The sequence below is a fragment of the Diplodia corticola genome (genome assembly GCF_001883845.1).
Source record: "Diplodia corticola strain CBS 112549 chromosome Unknown scaffold31, whole genome shotgun sequence".
NCBI lineage: Eukaryota > Fungi > Ascomycota > Dothideomycetes > Botryosphaeriales > Botryosphaeriaceae > Diplodia > Diplodia corticola.
The window spans coordinates 185,967-206,771 of NW_017971510.1; the positions used below are offsets into that span (position 1 = coordinate 185,967).

Consider the following 20,805-nt stretch of genomic DNA (forward strand, 5'->3'; position numbering starts at 1 on the left):
GGGGCGGGGGGTGAGGCTGGGGGATCGGGTGTTGACGATGGGGAGTGGGGAGGAGGGGGACAGACGGACGCTGCTCCCTCACGATCTCCTGCACACCTCTGCGACCTTGACCATCCCCACACACAGTTCGCCAGAGCCGCCGGCGCCACCGTCATCGCCACAACCTCCTTCGACGCAAAAGCCCCGCGCCTCCCGCCCTCAGCACCGACCACGTCCTCGACTACCGCACGACGCCCTCCTGGGGCGGCGTCACCACCTTCAAGCAGTCCCTCGCCACCGTCAAGGCTGGCGGGGCTGGTCTCGCTCGTTGGGTTTCACGGCGGCCCCCCGTGGCCGAGGGAGACGACGACGACGAGCTAAGGCTACTCGAAGGATGTGAAGCCGGCGGCTGATGAGAGGGTGTTTGGGTTTGGAGTAGCGAGGGAGGCGTTTGAATATACGGATCAGGGGCATTTTGGAAATATTTGCGTGAGGTGCAGTGACTAAAAGTTGGAGAGTTCTCTGGTTGGCGGTAAAGACGTGGATGGGATAATAGGTGAGTGGGTGAGTTAGGAGCGAGTTAATCATGTGAATGTCTCACGACGGGCGCTGCCTTTACCTTGGCACGAAGCAGAACGATGCAATCGCCCCGATCGAATACAAGTTTAACAAATATTCCGATACCAACGACAAACACGGATTGCACCTCTGCTTGTCGGACTAATGGTCGGGCTACACCTTGACCGGCCTTCATGTGCTCGTGGGTGGATTCCTGTTTGGTGCTTGGTTCATCTCAAGCCCTTCCGCGGCTGGTGTCATGCATGAGAGTTCATCATTTCACCTTCTCTACTTACCGGGAGACCACGGCGTGATGCTCGAAGATAGTGCGAGAAACAGGTGTATGGCGTCGTCTTTAGGCATCATTTATCAGTTCATGGATGATTGAACGTAGAATCAACGTTCCGAAACGAAGCACTATATCAAGATTAAACCCGGCGAGAGCGGTGAACCCTCCCACCCGGGCTTGTAATGTCTAACAAATCTCGGAAGTCCAGAGAATGGGGGTATGTAGTAGAAGTGGTTGCCTCAATCGAACGGCAGAACAGTTCTCTTTTGCGGCATACCAAGCCACTCAGGCCCTGGAACCAACGTTAAAACAAGCTTTGCATTTTCTGCTCCTTCGCATCATATCACTACCTGCGTGATATAGACTACGTCCACGTAATCATCAAGAAGCTTGGCTCCACTATTTGTTGAGCAGCGGCCGAAAATCGGACCAAGGCCATACTGGACTGAGAATGAGGTTCAGTCACTGCTGAGTCCGAGAAGTATAAAGGCTGGGTTGGGCCGTGCAAATAAAGAAACAGAACGAGGCACTGGCGAAGGCGAAGAGTCTGTGGTGTTCTTCGGAGCTCATATAACTGGGTGCCAGCTGTTGGTGAGCTCAGGAGGTCCCATTGACGCCGACGGAACGATTGATCTGGGAACACTGGCATTCCATACCGAACCGGCCTCACCACATGCTTGAGAAAATAACTTTAATCAACCGAGTAGATTACCGTCTGCGGTGTGTTTGAAGACTTTCCTGGACATGGTCCTCACCGGCATGGTGACTCACCTGCACTCTCCTCAAACTTCTTCGTGCTGTCTCACCCATCGGGCGCTGCCGACTTCGGGAGCATCCGCCTTATCAGAGCCGCAGACACCACCATGTATCAACTTTGCGCAACAAGTGGATCCTGGAACCTGAGACTCGACTGACATCTCCCTATCGGGCCTTCCGGATGGACTGACCCAGCCCTCCAAAAACCCACAGGAGCCGCCTTTTTGCGCAATCTCCATGGGCACAGTCAGCGCTGCGAAGAGAACGCCATGATGGTGTGAGCCACGCGCGCAGGAAAAGCAATGGGAAAAATAGCTCCATGCGGTGCGACCGACCGGTGTCGGACATTCCTCGGTTCGGTGGCATGCCATGTCTCCCCAACCCACCCCCTTAGCTCTGCCTTTGGAATGAGCGTTATATAATAAGCATTCAACCCAGTCACTGTGTTCTCCGGATCGTGCAGTGCATCTCTCATACACACAGCCGAAAAAGAAAGAAGTGAAGCAGCAATGGTCACGAAAATCGTTCTCGAAGAATCCTTGGGCCTTTGGCTCCTCGCCAACGCACGGATGATCAAGGCGGAACGCTGCAAGTTGAAGTTGCTGAAGCCACCGAGCCTGATCACCCCGAAGCCGTAAGTCAATCGTCTTGCAGAAGAAGAGGGGGAAGAAGAGAAAGAAGGAGGTAGCGTGGCCGGCGAGCGGCTGCCTCTTTTTCTTGCGTCTCCGAATCCATGCAGCTGATCATGACATCGACAAGCAGACAATCCTCGGTCCGCCCGTACAAGAACCCCGAGCTCTCCTTCCTCAACCGCACCCTGAGCAACCACAGGAAGGAGCTGATAGCCTGTAAGTAAGCGCGCGCGCACGCCCACGTTCCCGGACCGATAATCCTATTGATGAGCGACCATGTCCGCTGACTGCTTCCTGCGCTCACAGCGTGGAAGGTCAAATAAATTTGCGCGCGAACGGACGGATGAACAAAAAAAAACGCTTGATCGCTATCCCTGCAGGCTGGTCCGTCCAAACGGGTGGTTCAGTTGATCGACGACCATCCAACTTCACTTCGACCCTCTCGCCTCCCCCCTCCCCTGCAAATGATGCACGGACATCGGCTGCGGAACTTTGGCCTTTTCGTCTACACGACAGCAAAGGGGAGGGGTTGGAACAAAACCCTCAAAACTCCTGGACCACCAAAGGAATGCTGTGGAAATCCCGCATGCTTCTCTCCTTTCTCTTAACTACAATCTCCTTTGTCACATCATATCCCAGGGCGTTTGTGCTGGATCGGTTGGGCTCTTCCGGTAATGATAGACACTTTCATGATACCAATAGATAGACTACGGTTCGCAAAAAATAGAGATGTAGAAATTCTTTTCATGTTTAAAAAGATGAGATGATTGGGAGAGAGTGTTTTCCTCCTCCATGTTCTTCCGTCGTTTTCCCGATGGAATAATAGTATATACAGCAGAATCTAAAGGAAAAAACAACAATCCAAAGTCATCTTGATCAGGCCCACCCCGTAGAGAGGAACAAGACAGGATACACTTGTGGAAAAAGATGTTGTGTTTTCTAAAAAATACATACAAAGCGCACCAAATATTTATTGCCAGGGTGAATGCATTGGATATCTAAAGCTCTGCCCTTTCACCCTCCTCCTCCTCTCTTCACAGACCAACCATCGCGCGCGCGCACCAACCGGCCACAGAAAATCCTCCTGTCCCTCTCTCAACTCATCCACTTCCTCACAACGAAATCAAGGTCAACAATAAATCAAATTTACAAGACGAAAGCAGCGGCGGCGGCAGCGAGAGCCATGACGCCGAAGGAGACGAACGAGGTCGACGCGGCACCGGTCCACTGGGACGGGGTAGGCTGAGCCGGGGTGGGGGTGGCGAGCGACGCGGTGGCGTTGCTGGGGGTGCCGGAGCCCTGGCCGGGGAGGTAGCCGTCGCAAGCGTAGCGATCAGCAGAGCAGGTGGCCATGTTGGCGCCGGGCTGGGTGCGGCACATGTTCTCCTGCTCCTCGCAGGTCTTGCCGCCCGAGGCAGTGCCCGAGGGAGCGGGGGCGCTGGCGGTGCCAGAGGACTGGCCGGGGATGTAGCCGTCGCAAGCATAGCGGTCAGCAGAGCAAGTGGCCTGGTTGGCACCGGGCTTGGTGCGGCACATGTTCTCCTGCTCCTCGCAGGTCTGGCCGCCCGAGGCAGTGCCCGAGGGAGCGGGGGCGCTGGCGGTGCCAGAGGACTGGCCGGGGATGTAGCCATCGCAAGCATAGCGATCAGCGGAGCAAGTGGCCTGGTTGGCGCCGGGCTGGGTGCGGCACATGTTCTCCTGCTCCTCGCAGGTCTTGCCGCCCGAGGCAGTGCCCGAGGGAACGGGGGCGCTGGCGGTGCCAGAGGACTGGCCGGGGATGTAGCCATCACAGGCATAGCGGTCAGCAGAGCAAGTGGCCATGTTGGCGCCGGGCTTGGTGCGGCACATGTTCTCCTGCTCCTCGCAGGTCTTGCCAGTGCCGGAGGGGGCGGGCGAGGAGGGAACGCCCGTGGCCGGGTGGGTGCTGCTGGCCGGGCAGTTGGTGACCTCGGGACCGCACGAGGTGATGGTCTGGACGTTGGTGGTGTAGACAGTCTGGGGGCCGTCGGGGTGGCTGCCCTCAACACCGCTGGAGGCGGGGGCAGACGGGGCCGGGCCGCTGGGCACGCCGTAGGCCGGGGCAGAAGGAGCCGACGAGCCCGGGGCGGACTCAGCCGGAGCAGAGGGGACGCCGTAGGCAGGGACAGACTCAGAGGGCACGGCGGCCGTGGTGGCAGCCGGGCCGGAGGGAGCGGCGGTGGCCGGGTGGGAGCGAGCCGGGCAGTTGGTGACCTCGGGACCGCAAGAGGTGATGGTGTCGACCTCGGTCTCGTAGACGGTCTGGTCGGGCTGCGGCATGGCAGAGGTGAGGGCAAGCTGGGCCGCAAGGGCGGAGGCGAGGAACTGGTAACGCATTTTGGCGGTTTGAAGTGAAGTTTTGTTTGGAACGAGTGTGGTTGTTTGTTGATTATGGTCGAAGGAGCGACTGTAGTTGAGCAAGGGAGAGGTGCGGTGCTGGAGAAAAGGACGGATTGCTTGGAGAAAGGGCGCGATATCTATACCCTCGAGGCAAGCCTAAGCCCCGTGCTTCGTATAGACTTTATTGCTTGGTTCGCGTAGGGCTGAAGCTTGTGCGTTGCTATATCCGGGCGGCTTGGCGGAGTAGTGCGTTCGGCTCAGCCTTCTCGTGACCGCTCTCCCCGCCATTACGAACAGCAGATTGCGATTGACAGCATGCGCCGTCGCGGGGCCGTTCCTAGGCTAAGGAATACAACCCAAATGGCTCGCTCGTTACCGCAAGGGGTCGGTTCGCGCTTGGCGTTCGTGAAAGCGGGTAATTGATCGACGCACGTACGAGCTGCCGAAGCCACCGTGGTGGCGTTTCTGCCCCAGGATTCCAGGGGTCTGGAAGCTCTCCTTCCTCAGAGCACGTCAGTGGAATGTCGAGCGCGACGCAGTGCTCACGATGCGCGGCGACGAAGGCCGTCCATGGACAGCGCCAGGACTTGGTGCAGCCGTGGCTGAGCCGTGAGCCGGGCCCGTGCCCGAGGGTTACTTTATGCCGTTCGTATAGCCATCTGGAGCAATCGTTTCAAGGGCAATACGCGATCGGCGCTGGGAGAGACAAGTGGGCGAGGGTACTGCGCAGTACCACCGCACCCGTCGCCTCACCCACCAGCGGCGGCTCAGGCTGGACTTCGGGCGAGTGGCAGAGAAGATGAGAGTCGGCCAGGCCGATCAATCAATATGGCAGCACTGAGCATTGTTCCCCCCCTTTTGCTTGCCGCGGCGTTTGTTCGCTGCGCCGGCTCGTAAAGACGCCCAGGCGGGGAATTGTTCTGGGAAAACGAGTCGATCTGAGCGCACGCACACCCCTCAATCACACGAGCGGGTATTGGTCGGCGACTGGATCCGACGGAGACGCCTTTTCCGCTGGAGGGGATGCTTGTGTTGTGGCGGGAAGCAGGCTCATCTGCGGCTGCTGGATGGCTTGAGCTCCACGCGCGGCGCCTGAACATGTCATGCGTGTTTGAGGAAGAGAGGGGTTTGTCTGTTTCTGGGAGCGCCGCCTCATGGGATCGCGAGGGGGAATTGCACGCTGGACGGGCCATTCGTCGTGGGCAGCGGGCAGGGCCAGGCCGGCTCGGCGGGGACGTCCATCTCCTGGAGCAGGCGGTTCGGACAGACCGGTGTGCGAGATAATGGCTGGAAGGAAGCGTGGGCGTCGTGGTTTCGCAGAGCGTGAGAGGCCGGCGGTGATGATCGCCCGTCGCCAGAGTTGTGCGGTGCCCCTGACGTAATCTATTTTTAGCGCGCCAGGCCCCGCACTATCCACACCCAAGTCCTTGCCGCCGCTTTCCCAGACGCCCCATCTCATTTCCATCGCGAAACTACGCCGCCAGGAAGCCCGCCAGGAAGCCCGCCAGGAAGCCCGCTCTAACACCGGAATGGACAGCCTACCGGTAGAGTTATTTGACCTGGTGCTCATGCGCCTCACCCGCGCAGCACTGCTGTCCTTGGCGCAGACCTGCTGCTGGATCAACCTTGCTGTCGAGCCACACCTCTATGACACCGTAATCATACGAAGTGCCGCTAACCTTCGGGCTTTCCATTCCTCGCTCAGAGCCCAGCCGCGTCGAGCCGGCTTGGTTCGCAATTTCCTCATCAAGCGGGCCAGCGACACTTATCGCACCAGCCACCGCGCTGGCGAGTCTGCGGAGGAGGCCGATTACTGCATGCTTCCTGCTCTCGAGAAGCTCGTGACTCTGTCGATCGAATCGTACTACCTGGACAGCAATGAGTTCAACCATGTTTTTGCCCGCGCTGCTCGAGGGGAGATCCTTACCTGTCTGAAGACTTGTGAGTCCCAGCCATCGCCGGTGCCCAAGCCAGCTTACTGACCAGGCTGATCGCCAAGGCAGGCTGTGCTTTCTAGACGGCAGTGGGAGAAGACACCCTCTCCACCGTTTCGATTCCGTCCTGCTGCATCCAAGCTTGGAAACACTTACCATTTACAATGTCCGCGATGGGTGCAGAGATCATGTCCACTGCCAACAACGATCGACGAAGCTCCGAAATTTGGAGCTGCTGAACTCGGATCTCTCGGTCGACGAGCTGGCAAAGCTGTTGGCCATACCACGGCAGCTGAAGTCCCTGGTCATCCATTCCAAGTCCCAGCAATCGCCAGTTGACCACTGTCCAACAGACTGTAGTGAATATGCCAGTGCGCTACAAGTCGTGGCAGAGTGCTTGGAGACACTGGTCGTCGAGAGAGACTTTGGTTTTTACGGCAATCCGCTGAAGTTGGGCGCCATGACTGCCCTCCGCCACGGCATCGACGACAGCTATCTGTGGCTCGGCACGCTTATGCCGCATCCTGACTGGATAGACGAACCTCTCCTGCGCGAAATCATCCCTCCTACTCTGGAGCACGTGGGCGGATATCTTTGGGCATACGTACCGGATCGAGCAATCGATGAGGCAGTCATCACGAAGGTCCTCGCCACGATGCGAAAAGTGGCTCCGGCCGTGAAGCTGGAACTCTACAGCCCGTACGGTGTGTCGGAGCGGTTCAAAAGAGCTTGCATAGCAGCGAGGTTTCCCATCACTTACACGTACGAGGAGTGCGACGAGAACGAATACGAGTATAACGCTGCTGGCTTTCTCCGCAAGGCCCACTTTCTCTCTCTACCAGTTGGTCCCATCGATTAAGCCGCTACTCCTGTGGCGGGTACACGACGATCTTGTCCAAGTCCGCGCCCTTCAGATCGAAACCGTTGCTCAGTCCGCCGACGGTAATCGTGTTTGAGCCTTCCTTGAGCGGGAGGAGGAGCGGCGTGGAGAGGATGATCCCCTTGTGCGTATCACGTTGGTAGAGGGTGTGCACGTTTTGCGTGTCGCCGTTGACTACGACACTGCTTATGCGTCGGAGCTGCCAAGACCCGCCGATGCGGTCAGGAGAGCCGCCAGCTGAAGATGGGATTAGCCAAACCACGGAGCATGTAGGTAAAAATGTGGGTGCTTACGCTGATCTCCAAAGCCCATGTCGTCGATGTCTTGGATGACTGTCAGTCAAATTCTCGGAGAACGGGCACGAACAGCTTACTCTCATAATAGAAGGAGACCCATTGGTCCTTCCCGGTGCCTTCGACACCCTCAAACGTCACGGTGCTATCGTTGCCGTAGATTCCTGTCACTATCGTTCCCTGGCTGGCGAAATTCTACCCAGGCTCAGTATTGTTCGCCCCGGCGCATGCGTCTTCATTGTACTCACCGCCTCCTGCTTGAAAGCGCTTCCACTCGTGCTAGCATCCACTCCGTAGTATGCGGTTCCTTCGACAGGACTCCACTCTCCAGATTTGCTGTGCGTTCGGTTCAGCCATAGAGTCACATGATCCGTACCGCAGGCACTTACACATCCAAGTCGTACACGTCATGCCACTCTATTTCAAGTGTCTTTTTCTCGTCATCGATGTTGAGGGGAAGCCAGATGTACCGGCTCTCCCAAAGAGAGTTACTGTCCCACTTTTTGCCACCTGTTGTCAGGAAACGGAAAGAGAGAAACTGAATTCGTCAGGAATCGCTTTGACTCACCTGATCACCGAGATAAAGATAGGTGGTTTTATTTTCTCCAACAATGCGCAACGAAAAGCCTGATTGAGAGCTGAAAGTCCGCGTGTTCAGCGGCGCCACGATGAAAGGCTGTGACCAGGGACCGGCGAGCGAATCCGCGCGGAAAGCCACCACATCTGCCAATTGTTCTCGTCAGTCCTCGCGCGCATCGCAAACAGAAAGAACGGTAGCGGAAAGGGCAAGTCGAGAGCGTACTGTTTGGACGGTACCCCGTCTTGTGGCTCATCAGCGCGTAGTAGCTCTTCTCCGTCTGCACGATGGTCGGGGCCTCGAGGTCGAACTTGTCCCAGCGATGGACGACGTCCGCCAGGTCGGTGATGTCGTCGTTGAAGGTGGTGAGGTACACGTCGCGGCCCTCCTTGCTGTCGCCGTTGGAGTAGAGCGCGTAGGTGCGGCCGTCCTTGTAGTCGGTGAACATGCCGAAGTCCTGCGACCAGTTGCCGAGCGGCGCGGTGGCGTTGACGAAGGTGTAGGGCCCCGCGATCGTGTCGGCCGTCGCGAAGCCTTGCAGCAGCCAGCCGTACGTTGAGTTGTCGGCATGCCACCACATCTGGTAAGGGTAAGCCGGGGTTCGTCAAGGAGAGGCCGGGGAGTGGGCGTATACTCACGTGGTACTGGTTCAGGCTCTCGCTATACGCGACCTTGGGCCGTTGGATGATGTGCTCGGGCGAGATGTACGGGTGGCCTTCGATGGGTGCTGAGTGCCCGCATGCGTGTTAGATCCATGTACGCCGGTTTTTCTTCTCTTTTGTAGTTCTTTTTGGCTTTTCTCACGCGCTTCAGTGAAAAAAAAAAAAGAAAAAAAAACTTACACAGCGCAAGACCCTCATACGTCCAGGTGGCCAGGTCCTCGGAGCTATACACGGTTACGCCTCCGCCTTCCTCTTGCTCTTCGATCTTGTACTCTCCGAACCAGTAGAACTTCCCCGTCTCCGGCTCGACGGTGATGCCGCCGGCGTGCGCATTGATCAGGTTCCCATCTGTGTCGTGCCATCGCCCGCCGGGTACGATGTACTTTGCATGAGCAACCACAGCCGCGAACAGCACGGAGAACAAAGCTTCAACCCGCATGGTGGTCTGCGACGACGGGGATAGGGGTGGTGGTGCAGGGGAGGTATCCACCCGGCGACTGGACTTATAAAAAGCGAAGCAGGCCAAGCCAATTGCGGCGAGTGTTCGCCCGAGCAATTGAACGATATTCCGCCATGAAATCCGCGCTGCTCGTGCTTGCATCGCGGTTCGGCCGTCTTTACCCCGTGAGGCAGGTCGTTTGTCCTCGCCCAGGCCACGGTCCCCGCAATTCTGGTTTCCCCGCAATCCCGCTGCGCGGCATGCCCGGTGCAAACGATGACGACGGTGATGCAAGGGACGGTTTCTTCCCTGGTTCCAGCGTTGCGGGGCTCATGGTGGTGTTGGTGCTTCTCGGCCAACTTCTTGGTCGAGAAACTGGAGCTTTTTCTCCCGCCAGATGGATTTTTGGATGGCCGCTGAAGTTTGGAAGCCAAGGCCTGTTACTCAAAGAGGCTTCTCTCCGCGCTTTGCTGGATCGCTTGGTGGCTCGCCCGCCAAGGCGTCAACCGAGCCCGCTTATACGCCATGTGTCGTCGCTTGCGTCTTTGGGCCTGCGCGGAACTGTCAGTCATGCCATCTCGTACGAGCCTCGAGAGCAAGAACCGAATTCTGCGTGGAAAAATCAGTAGCCACGGTTTGTTGGGAAAAATGTAGTTGCGAACCCACGCATTTATCCATATCAACGCGCCCAAACAATTGCTCTTTTCTGGTGACAAGTCTATCGACTGACAGAGCGCGTCCACGCTGAAAGCGAAATAGAGATATAGGATCTCCATACAGACAGTGCGGTTCGCAGAGAGGCAGCTGCACTCACGATTCTCGGTTATTGGACTAATTTTTAACGCATTGCAGGGCTCAGCAGGGTCCACGGCAAACTTAAAGCTGACCTGGCTATTTTGTGGAACCCTCTCCACGTCATGCCAGTTATTGGTAAGAACAGGTGACCTCTTTATGACCTCGTCAAAACTTCAGAAAGCTCCGTACACGATTGATTTTATCTGATAGGCCAAAGAACCGAATGTCATAGTGCGTGAAGACTTTGAACACTTCTCTCACCCGTACATTCTTATCACGCGGCATCAGGTGCATAAATAAGCCTTGTTCAAAGCCGTGCCGGTTGTGGGTGATCTGAATGGAGGAAAGTTAGAGCAGTGCTGGATATGTATACGCTGACGTTCCATTATCATCACCATCGGTCGGGATGAGCGTATTGTTGATGATACTTGACGAAGCGTGATTTATTCTAATAGTCGTCCAAAGTACCCCAGATAGCCTATCCAGGCTCTTCAGTCCGCAGCAGCATCATTTACCGCGAGTGCAGTGTTTCTACCACCCCGTAGTCCTCTTATTTATCCGGGGACGCGGCTCGCCGTATGCTTGTCAAAGACGTGGTCATTGCCATGCGTAATGCAATAGTCCTTCTATCTACGTCATCGTTGTCTCTCCTTGTGGCCAGATTAGTAACGTGGGCAAGACTAATCCAGTATTATCCCACCAACCTTAGTCGCAACCAGATCTCATTATTATTTCAAAAACTAGCTTGAAGAAACCCAACTAGAATGCGTAGCTTGCTGATCCTTCCGTCATCAATCCAGGAGTCTGGAATTATTAGGGTCCGAGCGAGACGTCGGTTCGGCCACACTCGCCGAGCACTATCGATATTGACTGCTATCCGCGGAGAAGCTGGTTGCCGTCTCTCAAGCTGCACTGCGCCACCATCGAATACTACAGTAACAAGCTAGCCTTCAAGAATCAGGTCGAGCACGGCGACGCTCATCAAAATCAGCTGCGACGTACGTCACCGCGCCACGGCCACGGCCATCAACATGTTCATCGACACCGTCCTTAGAAAATTTACAAAAAGAAAAAAATATTGGTTTTCTTAACCCTGATCTATAATTGTTGTCGTTAGCCATGAGGTGAAATTTGGGCATTGCGCATGGTACTATGCGGAGGGACTAGCCCCGAAGGCGAATGTAACAGCAGCTGTTGGGATTGTAAGCAGGGCAAGTTGGTAGACAGGACCAGGGTACAACGAAACCATCGAGCAGTGATCTGAAGTTTGCCGTCGAAAACGGATCCTATCGTGCTGACTTACTCGTATAGGTTGCCCGCGGGATCGAACACTACTACCTATCCCTTTGTACTCCGCAATCACGTGTTTCCATAAGAGGGATAGCGTGCAATGTTACAGGCATCAGAGTGCTACGCAACAAATGTACCTTGCGTTCCAGCTAGTGTTAGCAGGGTCTCAGTTTGAAACGTCAAGCACTGTTGGACTTGATAGCAGCAATAATGACGGGAGTTGTTCCCCAAAGGATTTTTGAGTTCCATACGGGATTACGATCATCGCGGATCGAGTCAAGGTAAATTGTGGGGTAAATACGGCATGTCTGAAACGTTGGCACAAGTTGAGAGACTTTTTTAAACCTTTTTACGATATTTGATTATCCAGGTGTGAGAACCTTGTCTTCTGGCTATTCATCTCTCAAAATACGTCCTCTCTCAGTGTGTATCTCCGATCTCGCAACTCTATCTATATTACACATGTCGCTCTGTGGCAACATCGAAACATCCCAGTTGACCCAAGCAGTGCCGATGGAGCACTTCCTAAAGACACCGACTGGGACCGATCGCCAGGACCGTCGCGGCGTGGTGGGCTGCCGCCCCCTCGGACCGGCGCCAAATCCCCGCGTAGACCTCTTCACAAAAAACCGGAACTTTTCCCAACGAATGCACCGTTGCTGCGGAATGATCGGTAGGAGAGTGGAAGTGGAAGCAGGAGCTTGTGGATGCACAGCAACCGGCAGGCTTCTGAAGCAGTCGACTTCATGCCTCTCTCAAAGAAGGTACGCCAAGCGGACACGCATCGCGGCCAGCGCTGTCGAGGCGGTTTGCGGAGTATGAGTGATAAAAAAAGGTTTGGAGTGTAGAGCGGGCGGGAAAGACTGAAGGAGACGATTAGCATCTATATTCATCGACGTTGCAGACAGGATGTGTACTCACAATCTCGCGACACTCTTCTGCTTTCAGCGTTTACCACCAGTTGGCAGCGATGTTGTCCTGGACGACGGCGAGCCTCCAGATCTCAACCAAAGGTCCCTCCTTGCCGCTGAGGGGGTCGTGCTTGGGGCAGAAGACCTTGCTGATGTTCTTCTGGAGCTGCTTCATCTCCTTGGGGTTGAAGGCCCTGGGCTGGCAGCTGTCGCGCTTTCCGCTCTTCTAGATGGGATGTTAGTACTGATGATTGTCGCATGCTCAAGTGATGAACGTACCTCGGGAAGGAAGGTGACGTATTCGTAGTTCTCGGCGTTGACAACGCAGTGGCTGACACCGGCCTGTTGGGCGTTGTTGTCAGCAATGATTCGGTGGTCTGGGAAAGAAGTAGAGGCTTACGGGATAGACGATGATGTCGCCGGCGGAGAGGTAGATCATCATGCCGGGGGGAGGACCGTACTGAGAGCCGCCAACCAGCAGCTGGCACCGGCCCCTGACGATGGCGTGCATCTCGTGCATGGAGGAGTTGAACAGAGGGGTCTTGTTGACCTCGGAGTGGCCGTCAGGGTGCCAGCGGTTGCGCTGGATGATGTTGCGAAGCTCGCCGATGGCCATGGTGGTGGAGAAGGCGGAGCGGTAGACCAGAACGGGCATGACATTGTTGGGCGAGTCCGAGGTGGGCTCGAAGCGGTAGAACTCGGGCTCTTGGGGGGTGGAGTCGGCCATTGTGAGAGACATGGTGATGCAAAGCTGGTGTTGGAGATGTTCTCGGAACGGAAGTCGTGTTTAGAGGAGAGAGGAGCCAAGCGGACTGGTGCTGATGGTGCAGCTAAACCTTCGCGGCCGAGAGCTTATAAGAAAGCAGACTCGGGAAGCGCCGGCTTCACGCCAGTGGAGGGCCATGCGGTTCCGCTCTGCCGATCCGGCGTTATCAGCGTGCCATGTTTCTCTACGCCGGAAGGGGCTTGGTGTGTCGAGGACTGGCTGCTTGCCCACGTGGGAATCTAAGCCAACCGCCCGCTAAAAGCGTGTGTCCCCTGACGGCGTCTGTCTCCCACGTGGCCAAATAAGGTTCACCCGTGTGATGGCGGCTCTGGGCTGTAATTCCACGAACCGGACGACGTAGCGGAGGGGCGGCGCGCAGCTAGCAGGCCCTTACGGCCTCGAATAGGGCGGAGGCCGGCGGCGCCGTTTTAGGCCAGGTTTCGTGGACGGCGGACCAGCGGAGGCGTCGCAGGCGCGGGCGACTACGGGCGATTAGGCAAGGTGGGCGTTATATTTGCATTCGAGAGTCGTGCCAGAGGCCGCGGAGACGCGCCCGGCGCGCGCACAGAGCCGCTGCTCCCCCTTGCGCCCGGCAAATAGGAAACACGAGCCTGGTCGCTTAAGCCGCACGCGGAGAGCGTGTTGCATCTAGCAGATCTGCCCAGCTAGCAGTAGGCGCTGCAGAACACCGTGTGTTTGTGGCCTGATGGCGGCACGGGCCAGAGGGATTGGGTGACACCACTGGCGCGGTCCCTGGCCGGCCCGGTGATTGTTGCTGCATCGTGGGTTGACGCAACGAGCGGCGCAGACGTGTTGCAGGTGTTGCGGTTCTCGCGCATGCAGGGTCGTCGCTTCCTCAGCGATCGCGGAGTGAGTGGGTTGCCCAAACGAGACTCCCGCCCGGGCGTCGGCAGATCCGAGCAGATCACCTCCGCAGCCCGCTGCATCTCTGCACCTCTGCACCTCTGCCGCTCTGCCGGAGCCCAGCCCCGTCTCCTCCGCCTCCATCTCGCATCTCGTCGGAGCTCGCATCGCGGCCTGCAGAAATCCCGCGCCCTCGCCGCACGTTCCCGGTCGCGCTGTGCCGCACGACTTCAGCCATCGCCTGCACTGACTCGACGGCAGCTGTGTACGTACCGTTGCTTTCTCCGAGCCCCCCCGAGCTCGAACCCTAATCTGCCTCAGCCCGCCAGGCCCGCCGCGGGACGAGCAGCGAGGGTGCTGCGTGCCCTACGATCCCTCGTCGCCCACGAGGGCAGCCGTTCGATCGACATGACTCTGGCGGAGGCGGCCCGAGGGACTCACCGCGTGGCAGCCATGTCGCGCTAGCAGTGCCCCTTGGCCACTATCCTGCTTCAGTCCACGCCGACGCGCGAACGCTGCTGCTCGAAGGAATGGGTCCCACACGATAGCGCTCGCAAAGGCTGAGAAGTAGCCTTGCGTCAGTGGCCGCCGCGGCCACTCCGCGCCGTAGCACATCGTCGATTTGCTTTGCGCGCCGCCGAGACTAGACACACGTGCTAACACGCTCGCCCTCCCCGCGCCTCAGGTGAGCTGCCTCGTGGCCTTGGTGCTGCCGCGATGACGCCGCCGCCAGATTCGCACGCCACTTTTTCCCTCCCTTGCCTGACTCGGCCGTGTGCAAGCGCCAGGACACCGCTTGCGCCCATCACTGCTCGAGAACGCTGGAGAATACGCCTCGAGCGGCCAAGGGGTCCCACAGCCACCACACGTGGTCCACTGGCCGCCGTCTTTCCCTTGGCCACGAGCCTTCCAGAACTTTTGGGAAGAGAACACCAGAGGGCGTCTGTCATTGCGGCTGATCAGCGCTGCTCCGGCATCCACGAGCGTTGGCAGCAAGTGATCGACTACTCCTCGCTGAACCCCGAACGCCCCTGACGTCGCCACGGTCATAGCGCCGTTCTGTTCACCGCGCAAATGTCCTTCGAGAAGAGCGGCTCGCTCGCGGTAACCCAAGTTCCTGCTCCAAAAGGATTCCTGCGCATAGACAACGTGCCTATCCCGATCCGTCAGCTACAAGCGAGAACAAACCCACACCTCAGCTATGTATTTTATTGCTACAAGCACAGCTGTTCTGCACCCTGCCCAGATCTGGGCCTGAAGCCCCGCTCTCAGAACTTCCCCTCTCAGCGGCATCTGCGGCATCTGCGGTATCTGCGGCACATCCTCCACACACTGCAGGCCTGATGTCCCGCGGCCAGAGCTCTCCGAACCGTCGCAGGGATTGTAACAGACAACCACATTATGCTCACGGGCGCATTGGCCCTTCCTTCACAAGCATTGTGCCTTTGCGGACCGGAGGGAGTGTGAAAATGATCAGTGCTTCGAAGTTAAGGCGAGAACCTCGACCCACCCGTCACCGGTGGGGGTTCCCCCTCCGCCGCGGCTCCGCTTCCCAAAGTCCGCTGGCACCGCGGCTACGATATTGCGGTTCGGCAATCTTCGCGAATTGTACCCACTCACAGATCGAAGTCGGCCGTGTGGCTGGGTGCAAAAAGTAAAAAATGAATGTAAGGAAGCAAAAAAAAAAAATCCGAACCGAACAACGTGTCTGTGTGTTGCTTGGATACTGCTTACCCGCCCCGATCGGACCATGCATCTGATGGGGATTTTTGTTTTCAGGATCTAGGCCCCGAGCCTAGCCCCCAACGGGTCATGGCTGTGGCTGACTTGAGATCGCGGCTTGCAGGAGCATATGCAAGGGAAGGATGGAATTACGCGCGCACGGACGATATCGGTCAAGCCGCCCAAAACGCTTGGTTGCGGGCGATCCCGGGCGCATGTGTGGTACGGGTAGGTACGTACCTCGTGGGGCTTACCAATGGTGGCGCTGGGCTGGCAGCAGTCAACCAAGATTCGAAGAGAGAGGACGTGGAGCGGAAAAGGCATGTTGGGACACGGGCAGGTATCAGTGGGATGAAAGCCGATGATTGTTGGGGAGGGGAATGACAGGACTCGACTACCATGGGTGAAAGGAAGAAGGACGGAAAGGGAAGTACCGGGGAGGTTTCAGCTTTCTGCACTGCGCGCAACAGATCCTCCACTCTCCATGGCGCTGGGCGTGCGGCCGGCCGCGTGGCTGCACAGTCCATTTCCACCGCTCGAGCCGTGATTGCATGGCGGGTGATCTTACACTTTCGCGCTTGCGGCGCGTTGCGTGGCTCATGGCGAGTCAAGACATCCGGCTGGTGGCCCCGCCCTTAGTGCCTTCGAGGCCACAGTGCTTATGTCGGGCCCGAGAGCATGGGAGATCGCCAGTCGGAAGGCCAGCTGCAGATGGAGTGAATAAGGTCGTACTTCGGCGCGCGTGTGTGTGCTCGTCATGCTGTTCGATAGCCTCTGGGACTTGTGCTGGCGTCGACTTTGACGACACGCTGCGGGCCGTCGCTGAAGGGGTCAAGTGCAGTGGGTCACTCTCCAGAAAGAGGGATTCAAGCGGTGAACGACATCGAGATAGCCAAGCTCCCCTCCTGTGTTGAGTCGGTCACCCAAGACCAGAAAATTCCTCGTCTTGACGTTCAAGGGGCATCACGTTGAGCTTCTCTGGAGCAGAGTTCATCAAAACATGGCTTGCGCGCAACATTCCGCCCGCGGCATACAGTCTACCCGATGTTGCTGGCTTGGAATGATGGACTACAGGGGCGTACCGTGGTTCTTTCGTTGAAGTGTCAACTGCGCATGTTGAGTGCGGTTCCGAAGCTTATCGCTTAACCAGACTGATATATTCGACCCACAATCCGCTGCAACTTTGCGGAGCCGGATGTGTTTTGCTTTTTGCTAATCCTGCAACTTCAGATCCGGATTCCCTGTCTTTGCCTTATTTGCTCTCCACCTGTAGTATTCCCCGGCCGTCACTACAGGGTACTTCATCGGATTCTCCTGGCTGACGCAGGTCGACACCGGTTCCAGCAGCTTGTTTCGATCGAACCCAAAGAAAAACGGTGCCGAGTATCTCTCCTTTCCGCTCTTGTTGATTACCCTGTGCACAGTAGACACAAAGTAGTCGTTTGTTTGCCGCATGAAGCAGTCTCCGATATTCACCACAAACGACCCAGGCACCGGCCTCGCCTTGATCCACCTACCTGCCTTGTTGAGAACCTCGAGACCCCCTGAATCATCCTGCGAAACGATTGTCCAGCACTCGAAGTCCGTATGGGCTCCGAGCCCGGCCTGATCATCGGCCGAAGCGTCCTGCGCAGGATAATGAAGGATACGCATCCCAGCCTCTGGCCGAGTGACATACTGGTCAAAGGAGTCCTCAGGGAGGTGAAGGGCAAGGGCAAAGGTCTTGGTCATCTTACGCGAGAGCTTCAGCAGCTGCGCGTAGTAGCCGAGCAGGCCTTCCTTGAAGCCTGGTGGGTTGGATGGCCAGATGCTGATGGACTTCTCATCGCTGGTCGCGGCATCCGTATCGGCGGACGGCTCGTAAGACCAGTTGAAGGCCTCGCTCAAATCTACAAGTGTTAGAGATTTGGCTGCCCAAAGTCAATTGGGGGGGAAATGGTTACCGTTTCGCTTCAGTGAGTTGCGGTTGTATGCCTTCATCGGATGGTAGCCCACAAACTCGTTTGGCACCAGTCCCGTCCACACCTCCATCTTCTTCTCTTCCTCCATTGCGAAGAAGCGCTTCGCTTGCCGAAACGCCTCTTCTGCATAGCTCGGGTTAAGGCCCTGCTTCAATCAGGATAAGAACCACCACGCTGGATGAGTGACGCTCACATGACCAACAATGTAGAAGAAACCAATGCGGTGGGCCGCTTCTCTCACTTTCTCGGCTACGGTGCGACGATCGTCCAGGCTGTCGCTGTAGATCCCCGAGACGTCGATGATGGGGATCTCATCCGCGTCCACGGACTCATTTGTTTCGAAACGGTAGACCTGGCCATTTTGGAGGCGCAACGTCCTCAGTGGTTCTGTCTCACTCTGCACTTCGGACATGGTATCGTTCCTTGAGACTGGCAAAAAGTCGCCGGTCAGCACCTCACGCGGGGTTGAGGCAGCTTTTATCAGGAGAGAAGCAGTACCTACCCCACTGCTCGGCGATAGGGTGCCGATCGCGCGGGTGGTCGAAACCTGTGCCGAAAACGTCCTTTTTCACCCTCCACCGTTGACGAAGTAGCAGCGTGTGATACTTTTGCAACTGTCCGATGAGAGGCTCGGTGCATGCGAAATTGAAGGAGGACAGTGGTCGTCACTGCTCCGTCCTGGAGGACGCTGTCGCGGAAGGACTGCTTGGCGACGCAGTTTCGAATATCGTATTTCTCTTGTCGAACTTGGCAAGAAGACACAATGAATTATCGAAATGACCTCATGCAGGATGCAATGCAGAGGACGTTATCCGTTTTCCTTGTCCATGATTCCAGAGCGGATCATTGCGCTTTGATCAATAGCAAAGATTGCAAGAGCCTACACAATTGCAAGACTCGCACTTGAATACTCCTGTAGTCTGTAATGGCATACTTTTCTGCAGTGGAAACCATAAAAGTAGAGGGAAAAGTACAACGAAAGGGGGTGTTGCGCAATAGGCATACCCACATGGACTTACTTGGCTTGCCGAGACCTGACGCCAGCTCCACCCCAAAGTTTGAATTACTCCAACGCATCACTTGTTCTCAGACAATAAACCATCTTTTGTTTTTCTTTTGATTTGCAAGCTTCGCTGTGTCATGGAAACCAGGCCGGTCTGCCCAAGCAGTAACAGGCTCTCTCTTTTCAACCTTCTTTGGCTGTAGGGTATTTCCGCTCAGCCTCGCTTCAGTGCGGTTCCCGGTGATGCGTGATGGCGGATGTGGAGTTGCGGGAGAGAGGGAGCAATGGGAGTAAGCTTACTACACCGACAGGAAAGAAGGACATGGTTGGTAGTGGTTGTGAGAAGGATGGTACGCTAGACGATATGTCCGGGTCTGTGGGGGATGCGAGGCTGGAGGGTGATGTTGGAACGCTGATGGTGGCTGTGGAGGCGTATTTGTCGTGAAAGAACACGAGACTGTGACTAGTGTGGACGGAAAGCGTGGAAATTGTATGCATCCGCATCCTTGTCACATTACAAAACGGAAAGGCAAAGTTGATTGCATTAGCGCTGAAAATATCTTCTGAGAATCGTTTACGAGTGGTGATCCTCATTGGACAAGACTGGTGGCATAGCCACTGGATGATGAGCTGGCATTCGGTCAAAAATAGACTTGAACGGAGAAGCGAATATTTGTCACCGGGTAGACCAAGGGTTTCGTTGTATTTCCTCTTGTTTCAGTAGCTGACCGCGGAAAGAGTTACGATGACCATCTCACAAATGCAGACTCCCAATGACGTTCGTCGAGTGCCAATTTCAGGTCGTGCCACACCCTCGCTATATTTAGTGGTGGTTGAGAGGCAAACATCGGAATGAACTGTAGCTTGCGGAGTATAAGAAGATGGAACCTGAACATACCCACAGTGTTCTGGTCAGCTGCATCACATCCACTGAACTGCGCAGGCAAGAAAGATGGTCGCCGGTGGTCTTCGCTCCACTGCGTTCCTAATTTGGAAGAATCCTCGCTTGGGCAGGGTACCACGAGCACGCATCGAGGGCTGCAATATGCTGGGGTAAGTGGCTCCTCTGCGAGAGACAGTACCCGTACACTGATCGTCGCATAGTGTCCTCGCAACCACTCTCTTCGCCACCCTCATCTTCACCCTTTTCCTCTTCAATACCCTGAACCAACCCACTCTCATCCCGACCGCCAGCCCCACAACCATCACCAACACCCCAAACTTCTCCCTCGCCTCCCTCTACGCCCTCCAAACCCGCGTCTTCGACCAAACCCTCTCCCTCACCCCCGTCATCAACTCCAGCCTCCTCAGCCCCTCGATCCGCGGCCGCGTCGACATAACCCGCACCTTCACCGGCATCGAGCTCAACACCGAGTACCTCTTCTCGCTCTTCGCGCAGCTGAACCGCACCCGCGCCTTCACCCTCCTCGGCATCCCCACCAGCTACACCGTCACCCACTTCGCCGGCTACCCCCTGCCTCCCCCCTCCCCTTCTTCCTCTTCCTCCTCCTCGCACCCCTCCTCCCCCGCCCACCCCTCCGCCGTCGCCGCCTCCGCCATCCTCATGAACTTCACCTCCCCCACCTTCTGGCACGCCCCCTTCACGCTCGAGATCCACACCTGGACGCTCTTCGACTCCGCCGGCCGCGTCCTGCAATACGACGCCACCTTCCGGCACTGGGCGCACTTCCTCGCCGCATCGCTCGCCCGCGTCGCGCGCACGCATTTCGGGGGCGACGCGTCGGCCGCCATGGCGCACGCGCGCTCCGGGCTGGCGCGCGAGATCTGCGCGGCGCACGAGGCGCATTGCGTTGGGGTCGACGGCGAAGACGGCGACGACGATGATGATGGGAACAGGCAGTATGCGAGCGAGGGGGAGTGCGTGGCGTTTCTGCGGGAGGAGGTGAGGTTTGGCGGGCCGGAAGAGATGGGGGCGGATACGTTGTTGTGCCGGATGGTGCATGGGCCGATGGTGGAGCTGAGGCCCGGGGTGCATTGCGCGCATGTGGGGAGGGGCGGGGGGGACATGTGCAATGATGGGTTGGGGTACGGGGAGAGGATCGATCAGGGGTTTTGGGAGTGGCCGTGGGTCGGACCGGGCGTGGGAGGGGGGGAGGGGCAGGTGAGGGGTAGGTG

General features: G+C 57.0%; 6 protein-coding genes across 6 annotated transcripts in view; 2 read left to right on the top strand and 4 right to left on the bottom strand.

The window, feature by feature from the left end:
• Positions 1 to 3,360: 3,360 nt before the first annotated feature.
• On the bottom strand, positions 3,361 to 4,569 carry BKCO1_3100050 (extracellular serine-threonine rich protein; the record flags this gene model as incomplete). The annotated part of the gene is made up of 1 exon (XM_020274326.1): positions 3,361 to 4,569. The coding sequence occupies one exon, from the start codon at positions 4,567 to 4,569 to the stop codon at positions 3,361 to 3,363; it is 1,209 nt and encodes a 402-aa protein (XP_020129618.1).
• Positions 4,570 to 6,101: 1,532 nt separating this feature from the next.
• BKCO1_3100051 (f-box domain cyclin-like protein) lies at positions 6,102 to 7,365 on the top strand (the record flags this gene model as incomplete). Its single annotated transcript, XM_020274327.1, has 2 exons — positions 6,102 to 6,513; positions 6,572 to 7,365. 2 exons carry the CDS (start codon positions 6,102 to 6,104, stop codon positions 7,363 to 7,365), a joined length of 1,206 nt encoding a protein of 401 aa, XP_020129619.1.
• A 4-nt stretch (positions 7,366 to 7,369) lies between these two features.
• BKCO1_3100052 (galactan-beta-galactosidase) lies at positions 7,370 to 9,357 on the bottom strand (the record flags this gene model as incomplete). Its single annotated transcript, XM_020274328.1, has 9 exons — positions 7,370 to 7,623; positions 7,680 to 7,709; positions 7,760 to 7,874; positions 7,928 to 8,015; positions 8,069 to 8,178; positions 8,248 to 8,402; positions 8,482 to 8,836; positions 8,895 to 8,983; positions 9,099 to 9,357. The coding sequence occupies 9 exons, from the start codon at positions 9,355 to 9,357 to the stop codon at positions 7,370 to 7,372; spliced, it is 1,455 nt and encodes a 484-aa protein (XP_020129620.1).
• A 3,036-nt stretch (positions 9,358 to 12,393) lies between these two features.
• On the bottom strand, positions 12,394 to 13,092 carry BKCO1_3100053 (cupin; the record flags this gene model as incomplete). Its single annotated transcript, XM_020274329.1, has 3 exons — positions 12,394 to 12,579; positions 12,633 to 12,695; positions 12,754 to 13,092. The coding sequence occupies 3 exons, from the start codon at positions 13,090 to 13,092 to the stop codon at positions 12,394 to 12,396; spliced, it is 588 nt and encodes a 195-aa protein (XP_020129621.1).
• Positions 13,093 to 16,917: 3,825 nt separating this feature from the next.
• Positions 16,918 to 18,078, bottom strand: BKCO1_3100054 (2og-fe oxygenase; the record flags this gene model as incomplete). Its single annotated transcript, XM_020274330.1, has 3 exons — positions 16,918 to 17,594; positions 17,649 to 17,811; positions 17,860 to 18,078. 3 exons carry the CDS (start codon positions 18,076 to 18,078, stop codon positions 16,918 to 16,920), a joined length of 1,059 nt encoding a protein of 352 aa, XP_020129622.1.
• Positions 18,079 to 19,714: 1,636 nt separating this feature from the next.
• The window catches only part of BKCO1_3100055 (uncharacterized protein), a gene marked incomplete at both ends in the record, with an annotated part of 1,215 nt that continues 124 nt past the window's right edge, over positions 19,715 to 20,805 (top strand). The window contains 2 exons of the mRNA XM_020274331.1: positions 19,715 to 19,722; positions 19,774 to 20,805. The exon at positions 19,774 to 20,805 is cut by the window's right edge and continues 124 nt beyond it. Of these exons, the coding sequence (XP_020129623.1) occupies positions 19,715 to 19,722; positions 19,774 to 20,805 (1,040 nt within the window). The remainder of the gene's footprint in view (positions 19,723 to 19,773) is intronic.